General features: G+C 61.9%; 1 protein-coding gene across 1 annotated transcript in view; it reads left to right on the top strand.

Annotated features, from left to right (window-relative positions):
• The window catches only part of FOXO6 (forkhead box O6), a 94,713-nt gene extending 80,454 nt beyond the window's left edge, over positions 1–14,259 (top strand). Inside the window, exon 2 of the mRNA XM_039511806.1 lies at positions 8,770–14,259. Coding sequence (XP_039367740.1) covers positions 8,770–10,182 — 1,413 coding nt within the window. The 3' untranslated portion in view covers positions 10,183–14,259. The remainder of the gene's footprint in view (positions 1–8,769) is intronic.
• Positions 14,260–14,581: the final 322 nt, after the last annotated feature.

The following is a 14,581-nucleotide window of genomic DNA, read 5'->3' on the forward strand; positions in this document are numbered from 1 at the left end:
GGGGGCAGCGGACTGGGGCAGGCGGCAGCGACAGGGAAAGCCTCGGGCGTCATTGCTGTGTCTCCACGTGCGGGTGTGAGGGGCAGGCGGGGGGCAGCCGACTGGGGCAGGCGGCAGCGACAGGGAAAGCCTCGGGCGTCATTGCTGTGTCTCCACGTGCGGGTGTGAGGGGGCAGGCGGCAGCGACAGGGAAAGCCTCGGGCGTCATTGCTGTCTCTCCAATGTGTGGGTGTGAGGGGGCAGGAGAGGGGCAGCGACAGGGAAAGCCTCGGGCGTCATTGCTGTGTCTCCACGTGTGGGTGTGAGGGGGCAGGCGGCAGCGACAGGGAAAGCCTCGGGCGTCATTGCTGTGTCTCCACGTGCGGGTGTGAGGGGGCAGGAGGGGGGCAGCGGACTGGGGCAGGCGGCAGCGACAGGGAAAGCCTCGGGCCTCATTGCTGTGTCTCCACGTGCGGGTGTGGTTTGTGTTTGTGGCTCATGACGCACCCGCTGATTGAAGCTGTGAGAGGCAGTGTGGACTAGTGGTGAGCGCACAGGTCTGGGAGTCAGGAGCTCCTTGGTTCTGATGTGCCCTGTGGCCTTGGGTGAGCTCTTCCCTGTGGCCAGACGTTGGATACCTGCCGTTGGATGGTTCATTGGCTGGGGTCACTGCATGTGCAACGTGCTTGGTCTGTGCCATGTGTCTTTAGCACTCAGCCGAGTTTGCTTGCAGGAGCAGTGCCGGCCCCAGCAGCCAGTGGCCCAGCCTCCCCCGCGCCCGCCCCCGCTGGCTCCCCCAAACAGCCTGCCCTCGCTCCCCGCTTTGGGGGCTGGCCAGAGCTGTTTGCCCGTGGCAGAGGCATTGCTAAGGGCTGAGCATCTCATCCTGAGGACACTGCTGTGGGCAGGAAGCAACCGGGCTTCTTCCAGTCCATTAATGAAGCTCCGTGTCCCTGTCCCCGCTCCCGCGTGCTCTCCGTGCAGAGCCCAGCTGCCCTGCCATGAGTGCCCACCCAGACGCAGCAAGCAAAGCGCCTCAGGGCTCTAATGAAGCAGAGTCCTGGACACGGTCGGCACTGAGTCCCCGGCTCGGCTCAGCTCAGCCACAATTAATTGCTGTTTCCTTCTTGCTCTTAAACCTTCTCTGCGGAAGGAGGCAGCAGCCTCCCCGCACCGATTGGCACTGAGCTGCTCCCCTTCCTGCCCCCCAGGCTGGTCCCTCGATCTCAGGCAGGGGAGGGGGCAGCACCCCGTCCCAGCCAGTGCCGTGGCCTCCGGGCCTGCTGCCAAGTGCGGATGGCTTTGGGTGCCAAGTTCAGGGAGGGAAGAGATTTCCAATTGTTGGAATTGCCTAAAAAAGGAGAAAGGCAGCGGCTGGAAGTGGACAGCCGAAGCCGGGGTTTCGGGAAGGTATTTGTGCGAAGGCCCCGTCGTTAATGCTGCAGGGGAAGCTACGGTTCCCTCTGGCCTCGGCGTTACCTTTCAGCCGCCCGGCTAAGCCCCTAACCCAGCCAGCAGCGACTCCCTGTCCCCGTGTGGGAGGGGGCTTTTCACACACCCCATGCCACATTCTGCTGTCTGGCCGATGCCCTGGGGCACCAGCATCTCCTGCATTACTGCTTTGCATTGCAGAGACGAGTGAGACGTGGTGGCCTGGGGCTGCATTGGTGCCGTTCCCAGACCCCAGGCTCTGGACCCCCCGGCCCCCTGCTAGGTGATGGCAAGGTGAGCAGGCGTCTGCAATTCCCCATAAATTGTGCCGCACCTGTCCCGATCACCTCTTCTGAGGCAGATGGCAGTTCAGGCAGGAGCCCTGATTTAGTTGGTGTTGGTCCTGCTTTGAGCAGGGGGCTGGACTAGATACCTCCTGAGGTCCCTTCCAACCCTGATAGTCTATGATTCTATGATTCTTGCAGGGCACCATCCTGCCAGGTGCTGAGCACTCCCCATGCCCACTGATCTCTGGGGGAGCCAGTGCAGGGCCAGCTGCCCACACGGGTGAAGCATGTTGTGGCTGGAGCTGTGTGGCCCAGATGGTGCCTGCTATGGGGCTGCCCTCTGTGCTCTTGGCCCAGACCATCCGCATGCCTGGCTCCCAACGGAGCAGCACCCAAGAGGCTTCGGGACACTCGGGATCCGTAGTGGGGGCACTAGTGCCCGCCTGGGGACCCTGCCCTCTCGTCAGAGCAGCGGTGCACAAAGGCTGCTGGTGTGCCTCTCCCCTGCACCGGGGCTGCCGTCACGCGTGCCTGGCACAGCTGGTACCGCTGTGCTGCACAGTGCAGGGGGTACTGCGAGAGGTGCTGCCGGACGGAGCCCTCCCTGCCGAGTGCACCGGAAGAGGGACCCCGCACACCGGGGGCCACACGGGGCAGCGCTGGGGGCATGGCAAGGAGCCAGCTTGGCAGTGCTGCGGGGGCAGGGGGTGGCGTCAGTGCCTCCAGCTCACTGCATTGCCAGCTTGCTGCCCTGCCCCGGGGGTAACTGCGGCCCTGGAGAATCCAGCCAGCCAGGGGCGCCGGGGGGGAGGCCAGGGAGAAGGAGCAGCCTCAGCTGACGTCTGGGAGCAGCTTTGGCATCAGCCCCTCGAAGCGTCTGCTGGGGCCCCGGGGAAGGGCCGGGTGGCTGCGTGGGTCTGGCCCGGTGGGGGAAGGGCAAGCTGGGCGAGCCCCTGGGACTGAGCGTCCGCTCCAGCATGGAGGTGCTGGTCCCTGGAGCTGCCATTGCCTATCCCGCTGTCAGAACAATGGGCAGCCCGCCCACCTCCCTCCCCTTCCCCCAGCACCCTCAGCCCTGGCCCTGCAGCCGCAGGCTCCTCTGCCCTCGCCTTGCCAGGGAAGGTGGCACAGGACACTGGCTGGAGCTAGCAGGGCACAAGTGCATGAGGGCCCGTCCTTGCCACCTGATGCTGGTCAGGGCCTGCCTCCAGCGGCCTGGGCACAGAGCCATTCTCAGAGGACAGGCATCCACACCACCAACAGTTCCAGGCACCTCGCTGGCAGCATCAGGAGGGAGGCCGAGGGCTGGGCGGGCTCTGGAGACTGGACTTCCCTCGCCCCTCGAGACTGTAGTGCATTGATGTGGCTATTGGCAGAGCTTGGCCTGTCCTGCCCCTGCCCGCGGGGGCGCTGTGTCCTGCCCCTGCCCACAGGGGCGCTGTGTCCTGCCCCTGCCCACGGGGGCGCTGCGTCCTGCCCCTGCCCACGGGGGCGCTGTGTCCTGCCCCTGCCCGTGGGGGTCCTGTGTCCTGCCCCTGCCCACGGGGGCCCTGTGTCCTGCCCCTGCCCAGGCTCTAGCAGCTCTGGGGATATGACCCATAACTCAGGGTTAGACAATGAAGCCCCCACCCCTTGGCAGCTCCTGTCGGAAGCTCCAGGCCATCTACCCCGGGCACCAATGCCCTGATTAGAGGGTGGCACGTGGTCCCTGGACTGGGAGCCTTGCCCACCCCAGGGCACTTTGTGCTGTTGCTAGCAGCAGTGGGGCTCTGCTGGTGGGAGCAGCGCGAGGAGCCCGGGCAGACGGTCATTGGCGTTGCAGTCAGGGCGTGAGTTAGCCTCTCTCTGCCAGCTATTGCCGCCGTCTGCCCAGCAGGACGCCTCACACTGCTGCCACGGCAGGGCTGGCTCGGGTGGCGGCAGCAGGAGAAGTTTGCACCGTGTCCCTTGTGGGGCCCAGGCTGCAGAGCACAGGTGCACCCTGCATCTCGCTCAGCGCCGGGCATCAGGGGCTGACGCAGCCTGAGGAGCCACTGTGCCCCCAGCCCAGGAGCATCTCTGCCACTGTCGGCCAGGATGGGCCGGGCTCTTAGCAGCAGCACAGAAACGTCACCTGGTGAGACAGGGATTCCCCGCGGAAGGGCTCTGCCAGGCCTGGGGGAGGGCAGGAGGGCATGGCTGGCTCGGGCAGCAGGCAGAGGGGAGGCTGGAGTGGGGCAGGAGGCCGAGAGAGGAATGGGGGGCAGGAGGCAGTGGGCTGTGGAGCTGGAGGGGGGCAGAGGGATGGGGGTAAGGAGGGAGGCACGGCGACTAGCCCCCTAGGTGCTCTGGGCTGGGTGGGGTGGGGCGTGTCTCCCTGTTGCCCGTGGCCGTGTGGCTCCTGGGGACAGCCAGCCGGCTGCGAGGGAGCGGAGGGCCAAGGCGCCCCTCGCCCATGTGCCCCACAGAAGCCCCCAGCAGTGGCAGGTGTTTCTCGCCTGGGTCCCTGGCCTGAGCCCGTGTGCGGCAGCCTGGCCAGGTGGCACTGGGGCTGTTCCGTGCTGAGGGCAGGCTGGGAAGGGGTTAACGGCCAGCCCGTACCTGCAGTTGCATTTTAAAGATGTGAAATTAAAGCCCGTAATTTATTCTCCCCACACACGAAGGAGCAATTAGTTCTAAACACGGCTTAATCAGTCAGCGCGAGATTGATTTCTGTAGACTTGGATTTGGTGGCTGCTGGCGAGGAGCCAGGCTGGGAGCAATCTCCAAATAAATGAAGTGCGGAGAAGGAAGCCATTACATAATATGATGGATGGGCCCGGAGCTCGCCCGGCTCCTCATTAGTATGCCACTCGAGGCTGGCAGCCGCACCAAACTTTCTCCCAGGCACCTCGGCAACTTCCTTCCCCCTCCCCTGCCCGTTCCCCCAGCTGGACTGGCCTAAACTCTTGCTGCCTTCCCCAGCACACTCAGCTCGGGCTCAGGGCCAGGACAGACACCTGGGCCAAGGAGCCTGTTCAGCCACAGGCAGCCCTTCTGCAAACTCCCTGATGTTCCCATCTCTGGTTTTCAGCTGGCACAGAATGCCCCCTGCCTAGGCCTCAGGCCTGGTCTCTTCCACCCTCAGCTCTCTGCATTGTGCTGGGCACTGGGCCTCCTACAGAGGAACCACCTTTATCCCCATTTCACAGACAGGGAAACTGAGGCACAGCCAGGCACATGCCTTTCTCCAAGGTCACACAGTGAGTTGGTGGCACAGCAGCACATAGAACCCAGGAGACCTATCCTGGACCTTCCCCTTCGCCCCAGACCAATCTCTGAAAGGGGCGCTCAAGGCAGTGAGGGGGCAGAGGGGCTCATTAGAGAGCAAAGTGCAGCCCCCAGCTGTCTGGTGGGGTCAGGTGTGAGGCAGCCTTGGGGAGCATTCATCATGCCACCTCCCAATGGCCTGGTTTTCTGTAGCGTCCCCACAAGTGACACATGCTATTGGCAGCTGCAGGGTGCCCGCTGGGAATTCCATGGGCAAACTCCCCCGAACTGCGAGGAATAATCCCCACCTCCCGCGTGCGTCACACCTGGACTTCTCTGCTGTAGCATCAAAGCATGAGGGGTGAGCAGAAGGGCATGGCCCTGCCTGGTGCTCCCGCTTTCAATGGTGTCAGAAACGCACCCGTGAGTGAGAACAGTGCTGGCGTGGCACAGATGGGGGAGCAGCGGGAGTCTCCCACGTGTCCACGTGGCTTGGGCAAGCTCGCGTGTTCTCCGTCCAGGGTTTGGCTGTACCCCGGGGGAGTCTAATCACACCAGCCCTGGTGGGCCGTGAACGCAGAACCTAGGACGCTCCAGCATCAGACGGGCTCCTGCTGCAAGCAGGCAGCACTGAGGTGGCTGCAGAAGCACCTGGCACCAGGATTCAAAGGTGCTGCTGAGGAAAAATCCGGTTCGGATACTACCACGCCCATGCCTGTGTATCGTGCTGTCCTCCTCAGGATGCTGCAGGGGAAGGAGCCACTCAGGGGGACTCACCCTCAATAGCTAAACTCTGCATTTGTTGGCAGGAGAGATGGGCCCCAGAACTCACATGCTCTGGGCTTCGGGTGGGTCAGGACCACACCTCGTATTTAAGGGGAGGATTTGGGGGTGGGATTTGCCACGCTGGGGAGGGGATCCCCGCAAGGGTTTTCAAGCAGCCCTTGCGCCAGGTGTGTGATGCTGGGGGATGCGCGCCCTGCCCACGGGCAGACTCCGATCCGCATGCAGCATGCGGCTTCCTGCTGTGAGCGGAGCCCAGCTGGTTGGCTGCTGGCCAACTCTTCATGCTGACTTGCTTCGAAGAGCCGCCATTGGTGCCGTGGAGCCAGTCCCCAGAGGACATGTTGTGTCTGCTCTGGCACATTCAAGATGGCTGGGCTGACCCTTCCTGCATGTGGGGGTGGCTCCCGATTTGCTGATACAGATGATGGGCTTAGGGAATTGGAGGGAGCTGGGCCTGAGCCCCCTGGGCTGTAGCGTCCCCACTGCCCCGGCCCAGGGCTGCGCCAGGAGGGACCCACCCACCCTCACTGGGTAACCACACACCTCCTGGGGGTGGTGCTCTGGCCCAGCTAGTGGCACTGAGACCACTTGAAGCGAGAGATAAAAGGAGTCTGCTCACCAGCCTTCGCTAGCAGCCAGGTGGCTTTTAGCTCATGCTGGGGGGAGGGACAGCTCAGTGGTTTGAGCATTAGCCTGCTAAACCCAGGGTTGTGAGTTCAATCCTTGAGGGGGCCATTTGGGGAACTGGGGGAAAAATCTGGGGATTGGTCCTGCTTTGAGCAGGGGAGTGGACTAGATACCTCCTGAGGTCCCTTCCAACTCTGATGTTCTATGATCCTATGGAGAGGCTCATGCACTAAGCTCCTGAGGTCCCTGGTTCAATCCCGCCCGCCGACACCTGGGGCCTGTCAGCGTTACACAGAGATTGAGCACAACTAGGGTCCATGAGCCTGCAGGTCTCTGCAGCCTGACTTGCTGCTGGGGGCTGAACTCCCCCCAGAGCCAATGCCCGTCCCACACCTCACTGCCCCCAGGCCAGGCCTATTTCTCAGACCTCCCCCCTCTGCCAGAAACACAGCGCCCCAGGGTACTTCTCAAACCAGACCCTTCCCGCCATGGCACATGCTGCCCCGTCCTGTGTGTGGGGATGGCTGTGTAGTCAGTGGGCTAATGCGCTGCTGGAGGGCGTCGGACACTGTCTAGAATAGAGCGAGTCCAGTGCCAGCCTAACCCAGAGGCTCCCCTTTGCCCCGGGCCGCAGGGGACAGCAGGGCGAGCGACGCAGGAGACCGCGTGCGGTCGCTTTGGAAATGTTTTCTTCCTGGTGTGAAGGAGGCGCGGCGTTCGCCATGGAATAGTAGCCAGGGCTGGTGAGAAGAGTTTGAAGCCGGCCCGAGCACAGGAACAGGGAGTCCCTGCCCACCGGGGGCTGGGAGAAAGGGCCTGTGTGCCAGGCTGGGGAGGGACTGGGCATGCGGCTGGCATCAGTGAGGCAAGCGGGATGGGCGCGCTGGGTCTGAAGAGGCCTATGCATGGGCTGTGCTGCGAAGGGGGCCCTGAAGGAGGGTTCCAGGAGTCTGTGCTGGGGGAGGGGGATTGGGAGTGGGACCAGGGAGCCCTTCTTGCGAGGCCCTGGTTGCCAGAAACCCAGGGCCTGGTTCTGATTCCAGTCATGCTCTGACATCAGTGTCACTCCATCGGCTCCAGCGGAGCGGCTCCTGATTTACACCAGTGTGAGAGCAGAGTCGGGCCGGAGAGCTGTTCTGTCCAGCAGCCTTTGTGCAATGGGTTGGGAGTCTCAGTGCCGCTCCTGGGGGGCACCAGCAGGTCCCCTTGCTGTAGCCACAGCAGAGAGGCCAAGGACTGAAGGTGCCATGGAGAGTGAACTCCCAGTGGTCCCTCGCCCGGCCAGGCTGAGGCGTACCGGCGGGCTGGGGTGAAGGACGGAAGGATCCCATGCACTGCTACAGACTAGGGACCGAGTGGCTGGGCAGCAGTTCTGCAGGAAAGGATCTAGGGGTTACAGTGGAAGCTAATGGCATGTTGGGCTTTATAAGTAGGGGCATTGCCAGCAGATTGAGGGACATGATCATTCCCCTTTATTCGACATTGTTGAGGCCTCATCTGGAGTATTGTGTCCAGTTTTGGGCCCCACACTACAAGAAGGATGTGGAAAAAGTGGAAAGAGTCCAGCGGAGGGCAACAAAAATGATTAGGGGGCTGGAGCACATGACTTCTGAGGAGAGGCTGAGGGAACTGGGATTGTTTAATCTGCAGAAGAGAAGAATGAGGGGGGATTTGATAGCTGAAAGGGGGTTCCAAAGAGGATGGAGCTTGGCTGTTCTCAGTGATGGCAGATGACAGAACAAGGAGTAATGGTCTCAAGTTGCAGTGGGGAAGGTCTAGGTTAGATATTAGGAAGAACTTTTTCACTACGGGGGTGATGAAGCACTGGAATGGGTTACCTAGGGAGGTGGTGGAATCTCCTTCCTTAGAGGTTTCTGAGGTCAGGCTTGACAAAGCCCTGGCTGGGGTGATTTAGTTGGGAATTGGTCCTGCTTTGAGCAGGGGGTTGGACTAGATACCTCCTGAGGTCCCTTCCAACTCTGATTTTCTGTGATTCTATGATTCTTGCAGCACTGCCGCTGTTGTGGGGGGAGAGGCTCCTTTACCCCGGCTGTCAGAGCCCTTGATAAGTCCCCGGCTGCCCAGGCTAGTGCATGTCAGAGCAGGTCTGCGCTGCTCCTGCAGTGCATCAAAGGGAGATGGAGAACCCACCCCCCCCCCAGCTCTTCCCACCATAGATCTCAAAGCACTTGTACCAAGAAGTCAGTATCATTATCCCCATTGTGCCAATGGGGAAACTGAGGCCCATAGTGCGGCACTGACTTGCCCAAGGTCACCTAGCAGGCCAGTGGCAGAGCAGGGATAGAGCCCAGCTCTCAGGGGTCCTAGTGCAGTGCTTACTCCACCCGCACCATAGGGAAGCCGCTAGTCCCGGGGCAGAGGCGCTGGGGACTCTCACTGACAGAGGTTCTTCGTTCTGTTGTCTCCGCAGAACTCGATTCGGCACAACCTGTCCCTGCACACCCGCTTCATCCGCGTGCAGAACGAGGGCACCGGCAAGAGCTCCTGGTGGATGCTGAACCCCGAGGGCGGCAAGACGGGCAAGCCGCCGCGGCGGCGCTCAGTGTCCATGGACAACAACAGCAAGTTCCTGCGCATCAAAGGGAAAGCCAGCAAGAAGAAGCAGCTGCAAGCGACTCAGGAGCGTGGGGAGCAGAGCCCGTCCTCTCAGCAGGCCAAGTGGTCTGAGAGCCCTGCCTCCCACGCCAGCGATGAGTATGACGCCTGGGCCGACTTCCGGACACGGGCCAACTCCTCGGCCAGCTCGCTGGGCGGGCGCCTCTCCCCAATCATGTCCAGCCACGAGCCGGACGAGCTGGAAGAGGATGACGGCACCCCGTCCTCCCCGCTGATGTACCCCAGCCCCTCCAGCACCATGTCTCCCTCCCTAAGCAGCAGGTGCTCCGTGGAGCTGCCCCGACTGACCGACCTGACCGGCACCATCAGCCTGAACGAAGGGCTTGGCGAGAGCCTGCTGGACGATCTGCAGGACAACTACAACATGAGCCCTTCGCAGCCGCTGCCCTCGGGCGGCCTCAGGCAGAGGAGCTCCAGCTTCACCTTCAACTCCAAGTGCTCGACGCTCGGGGCAGCCACCAGCACCTACTGCGGGACCATCTACAGCCAGCCCGCCATGAACCTGCTGCGGCGCCTGCCCATGCAGACCATCCAGGAGAACAAGCAAGCTACCTTCTCCCCCGCCGGCTCCTACCGGAACGCCTCGCTGCAGGACCTGCTCTCCTCCATCTCCTACGCACACAAGGAGAGCATGGCTCAGGGCGAGCTGCCCATGGCCCAGGCCAGCGTCCTGGCACCGGCCCGCAGCCACAGACAGAGCGCCCTCGTGTGCGGAGGCGGGGAGCTGGGCTTGTCCTCTTACCCCGCCCACTCGGCCTCCCTCATGAAGAGCAACACTTTGTATCACCCATCACCAGCCAGCCACCACCCTGCTGTCAGCAACAGTGCCTTACCCACTCCTATCAGCCTTATGAGCTTGCCTAGTGACTCCTGCAGCCTGGCAGCCATGCCCCACCACGGGCACCTCCATCCCTACGTCAATACCCAAGGGGCACACATGAGCTTGCTGGATTCCCTCCAGGGCCCTTACCCAGGGGCGATCCACCCCCCTGTTTTGGGCCAGGACAGGTTCCCAGCAGACCTTGACCTGGACATGTTCAACGGCAGCTTGGAGTGCGACGTGGAGTCCATTATCCTCAATGACTTTATGGACAGCGACGAGATGGACTTCAACTTCGACTCGGCCCTGCCCCCGCAGAACGGCCTCAGCATGGGCACGCTGCCCAGCGCCCCCCAGCCCCCCAACCAGAGCTGGGTGCCTGGCTGAGACGAAGCCAGACGCTCCCCACCAAGGAGTCACATGGGGAACAATGACACAGACTTTTTTTTTCTTTCTCTTCTGCCTTTATTTGTTCTGATGGGCTAGAGCCATCTGTTACACCTGAGAGCCACCCTGAGCACAAGCGGCAGGGTGACCGAGCCGTCCGGGCGCAGGACACAGCCCCGCCAGGCAGTGCAGACCTGGGGTTCACCCGCCCCGACGTGTGCACCAGACTGGCTAGCTCAGGCTGTGCGGGGGAGCCCCAGGCCCACGCCAGTTCTCCCCCTAGCACATCGGGTGTGGGCGCAAAGGCAGCCTGGAGCCCGTCAGGCCCTGTCCCTCCTCCGCCCTTAGCGGGGTTCCCAGGTGAGGCAGTGCAGAGGCTGGGCCCAAGGCATTCGCATTGGTCAGAATAAGCTTTCCAAATGGCCCCACCTTTTGTGCTCCTTTGGTTTGGTTCTCCTGGCTAGCTACAGGGGGTGGCAGCCTTGGAGCAGAGGCCCTTGGTTTCCAGGGCAGCTGCAGCCATCAGGAGCGGTTGGCTGGCTCCCCCCAGCAGTCAGCGTTAGCATCAGCCTGCAGCCCCTTCCACCCACTCACCCGGCAGCAAACCGGTGGATTTCCATGTACTGTGTAAGCCTGTTCTAGAACCTGATATAACCCGGGGTAGCTGGAGAGCCAGGGAAAGCCTCTGAACTCTGGAGCTAGCAGCTGGGGCCGCCTGCTGGCAGCACCCACGCGCACGGGGCTCTCTCCAGAGTTTACTTCTGGATTCTGAGCCAGTTTGATCTCAGCCAACTTTGGGGATGGCCACGTTTTCAATCATCAGTGCCTGCAAAAATCCCAACCCACCGACGACTGGCAGCTGTCTGGGTACAACATGCACTGTGCCATGCACAGTCGGTGCGTGCGTGGGCAGGGGCACAGGCGTGCATGCCCTGACCTGGCTTTGCAGGTGTGTGTTTTGCAGGCCCAGGGAGAGGCATGCTGCTAGCCTGGATCCCTGCTGGAGAGGTAGGCAGGGGGAAGTTGAAGGGGGGGGGAGTTATTTATTTGATTTTATGCACTCTCTTGCCATTGAATAATCACCTTGTTAGAAGAGCAAACGGGCGAGCCGTGCTGGGAGCTGGGGAGCAGTCTGCAGGCAGTGCGTGCTCGCGGGAGATGGCAGTTAATATCAGGGATATGCGGAGGGCTGGGAGATGATTGCAAAACCTGGATCTGGCTTGCGATGCGGAACATCCCCAGAGTTTGGGGTGCTCAGTGCCAGGGGACTGGACCTCCCCATTGGACTTGGGGTTCAAACACCTGCTTCCCTCTGCAGAGCGCACTGTGCCCCTGCATTTTCACGACCAGCAGACCCTTCCCTCCCCCACCCCAGGGGTCGGTATGCAGGCTCTGGGCAGGTGCCCGGGGCTGCCAGGCAAGGGAGAGGTGCTATTGCTGCCCACAGCAGGGAGCCACTGGGGCTAGCTGTCAGGCAGCCTGCTTTCCGAGCACTGCCCACCTGAGCTGGCCGGGCCGGGCCAGCCGTGCAGAGAGCACGGCCTTTGGGGAGGATCCTTCCCAGTAAGTGAGAAGGGCCCAGAAGAGCCAGGAGTGGCTGGCAGCTGCAGTGCAGGCACAGCTGGGCAGTGAGCTGTGCTGGCCCCATGCCGGGCAGGAATCCCCACCCATCGGCTTGTGTTCAGCAACCACCGGCCTGAGGCAGACCCAGAGCCCCAGGGCATCTCCAAACTGCCCAGGACCTTGTAGACAGTCCCCGGCTCTCTAACAAGTCGATCCCAAACACCGTCTGAGCCCTGGGGCTGGAGCCTTTCCTTGGGGGTCCAGCTCCTCCTTAACCAGGGCCCGGCTCCTGGCTCTGAAATGAAGACACGTTGTTTCCGCTGCGCTTTGCTCTGGGCTCCCCGGTCGCTGGACCCTGAGCTTCTAGCAACCGGGGTGAGAACCGAGGTTTCTGTGAAGTTTGACTGGACACAGGCCTGGTGCTTCCCAGCAGGGGGGAGGGATATTTGCCCCCCAGATGATCTTCCGGGGCCCCAAAGTATAGTCGGAGAGGCCGAACTACGGAGTGAGCAACCCAGCGCTGAGCAGTGACAAACTACTGATGCCAGAGCCAAATTTTACTGTCTTAAATTCCAAGATTCCCCAGGTCTAACCAGGCCTGGGCTCCTGGAAGGCTGGTTGTGTTTTAAACAGCAGCCTCCAGGGACCCCCCCACACACACCAAGAAAGGGACCCTAGAACTGGCCCTGGCATAATCCCACGGAGCTGGGAACTGGGGCTCCCTGGCTCCGTGGGGCGACGAGGGTTCTGTGGCCAGATGGTGTAGAAAGCGCCTGGAGCCTCCCGCGTTGGCACATGGAGCCTGTGGGTCTGTGGTCTGGATTCAGGAGCAGCCAGCACAGGCACAGCTGAAGGGCAGCGGAGATCCCAGCTGCTGAATGGGAGGAGATGGTCCCCATCCCTACGCAAGGTGGAGCCCTGAAGGGTGCTGCCCTCCTCCGTGGGGCTGTCTCATGCCCCTGCCCTGCAGCCCCCCTCCTTTCTCTGTGAACGGCCCAGAAGCACCAAGCACTGTGAGGCACAGAGAGAGGGGTCGGTTTGTTAAAGTCCCCATCTCCCTCTCGCACCCCTCCAGCAATTCTCCCAGCCCCCAGCTTCACAGCCGCTGCAGCTTCCAGGGGCCTGATGAAGGCCATAGGAGACCTAGCAGCTGCTCCTTGCCTGGGGCAGAGTGGGGCCCTGCGGTGGGCATACGCCATGTCCTCTCGCCTCACCCAACCAGGGTCCATCAGGTACCCGGCATGTGTCTATGGCGGGAAATAACAAAGGAGCCCATTGATGTACCACTGATGGTGTTTGCTCCAGGTACATAGAGGTCGTAGTCTATTTATAAAGACATTATTACCAATTAATTAATTATGTTTACATTGTTGGATCATGTACAGAATTTAATATATTCTATTCTAGATATTCTTTCTCAGAGGCTTTTTTAAAACTTATGATTTGGTTGATAGCATACATTCATCCAGTCAGTTTCAACACTCCCATTCTGTTTTCAGACGTATTTAATTCATTGCAGAAAGAAATCGTCAGTGACAGATGGGTATGAAATACCCAGCCCCCTCGCCCTGCCCTAGCCTGGGGTAGAGAGGAGGGGTGTGGCAGGGTGCTTTGCTTACCATGGGGCTGGCGGCTGCAGGGCTGGGACCACCTATTAGCACCAGGGGTGTTCGGGGAGCAGTGCTGCCCTGTGTGGGAGAAAGGAGGGAGCTACCTCCTTCCAAACACCTGATCTTCCAGGCACATCCCCAGCAGCACGATAGAGGATGATGCCATTAGGCACTGGATGGCATGTGCCATTGGCATGTGGCATCAGATGGGCACCCCGCCCGCCCCTCCCAGCACCAGCCACACGCTTGGGGCTTTGGATCCGGCATCAGTGCATCACCCGCCTTGGCACAGGCTGGCACAGTCCTTGCCAGGCTTGGCTCTGCTGCAAAGTCTCTGCTCCTCTCAGGTGCTTTTGTTCCTGCTTTGGGAGAGCGGGGATGGAGAGGGGAGACACGCCATCATCTGGCAGGGAACCCAGCCCAGGGGAGGCCTGGTTCTGTCCTGGGGGTGCTCAGTGCCCAGTCACCACTCCTGCTCTCTGCCAGTCTCAGGGACTCTCCCTGCTTTCTGCAGCCTGGGCGCCTCGACCTGCCCCTGCCCCAGCCCCCGGAGCTCAGTGCCAGCTGGGCCTTTCAGCTTACACCCCTGCCCCCAAGGAGATGGGAGGAGGGACAGAGATGCCTAGGGAGCCCCTTGGCCTTGCCCAGCCCTGAGTATCTGTCGGTACTGAGAGGAAGCAGCCGGAGGCCTCAGTCAGAGAAGAGCTCCCCCCACCCCCCCGGCCTCCCCCGTGCCTGCTCCCCTCGCCCCGCCGTGTGTTTGACCTGGGAGGCCAGCCCCGGGCACGTCGTCTTGCGAAGCTGTCTGTGGTTCGTGACCGTGGGGTTGTCGTGTGTACGGTGGAGTTGTGTTGGTAAGCATTGTGTGTGCCGTCGTTGTGCAGTGCGAGGGGTGTGGAGCTGGGCAGGGCGACCCAGCGACACCCACGCCCTCAGGCAGCCCCAGGCCTGCGCGGGGGAGTTTCGGTGCAGGGCGGGAGGAGCCTGGGCAGCACCCCGAGTGCCGGGGGGAGCGGAGAGGAGGGCTGTGCGCGTGGGCCAGGGCTGCTCGGGGATCGGGACGGAGACGGGGGCAAGGCACATGGGGACGGATTAAGTGGGGGGGAGGGGTCAGTCATTCCCTTGCAGCTCCATTTCCCTCCCGGCCCTGGGCCCCCGGGCTCCTGTATGCAAGGGTCATACGATACATGCACGGGCCTGGTCTGGGCTCCTGCCCCCCACCTCTG

The sequence above is a fragment of the Mauremys reevesii genome, linkage group 23 (assembly GCF_016161935.1).
Source record: "Mauremys reevesii isolate NIE-2019 linkage group 23, ASM1616193v1, whole genome shotgun sequence".
Classification (NCBI taxonomy): Eukaryota; Metazoa; Chordata; order Testudines; family Geoemydidae; genus Mauremys; species Mauremys reevesii.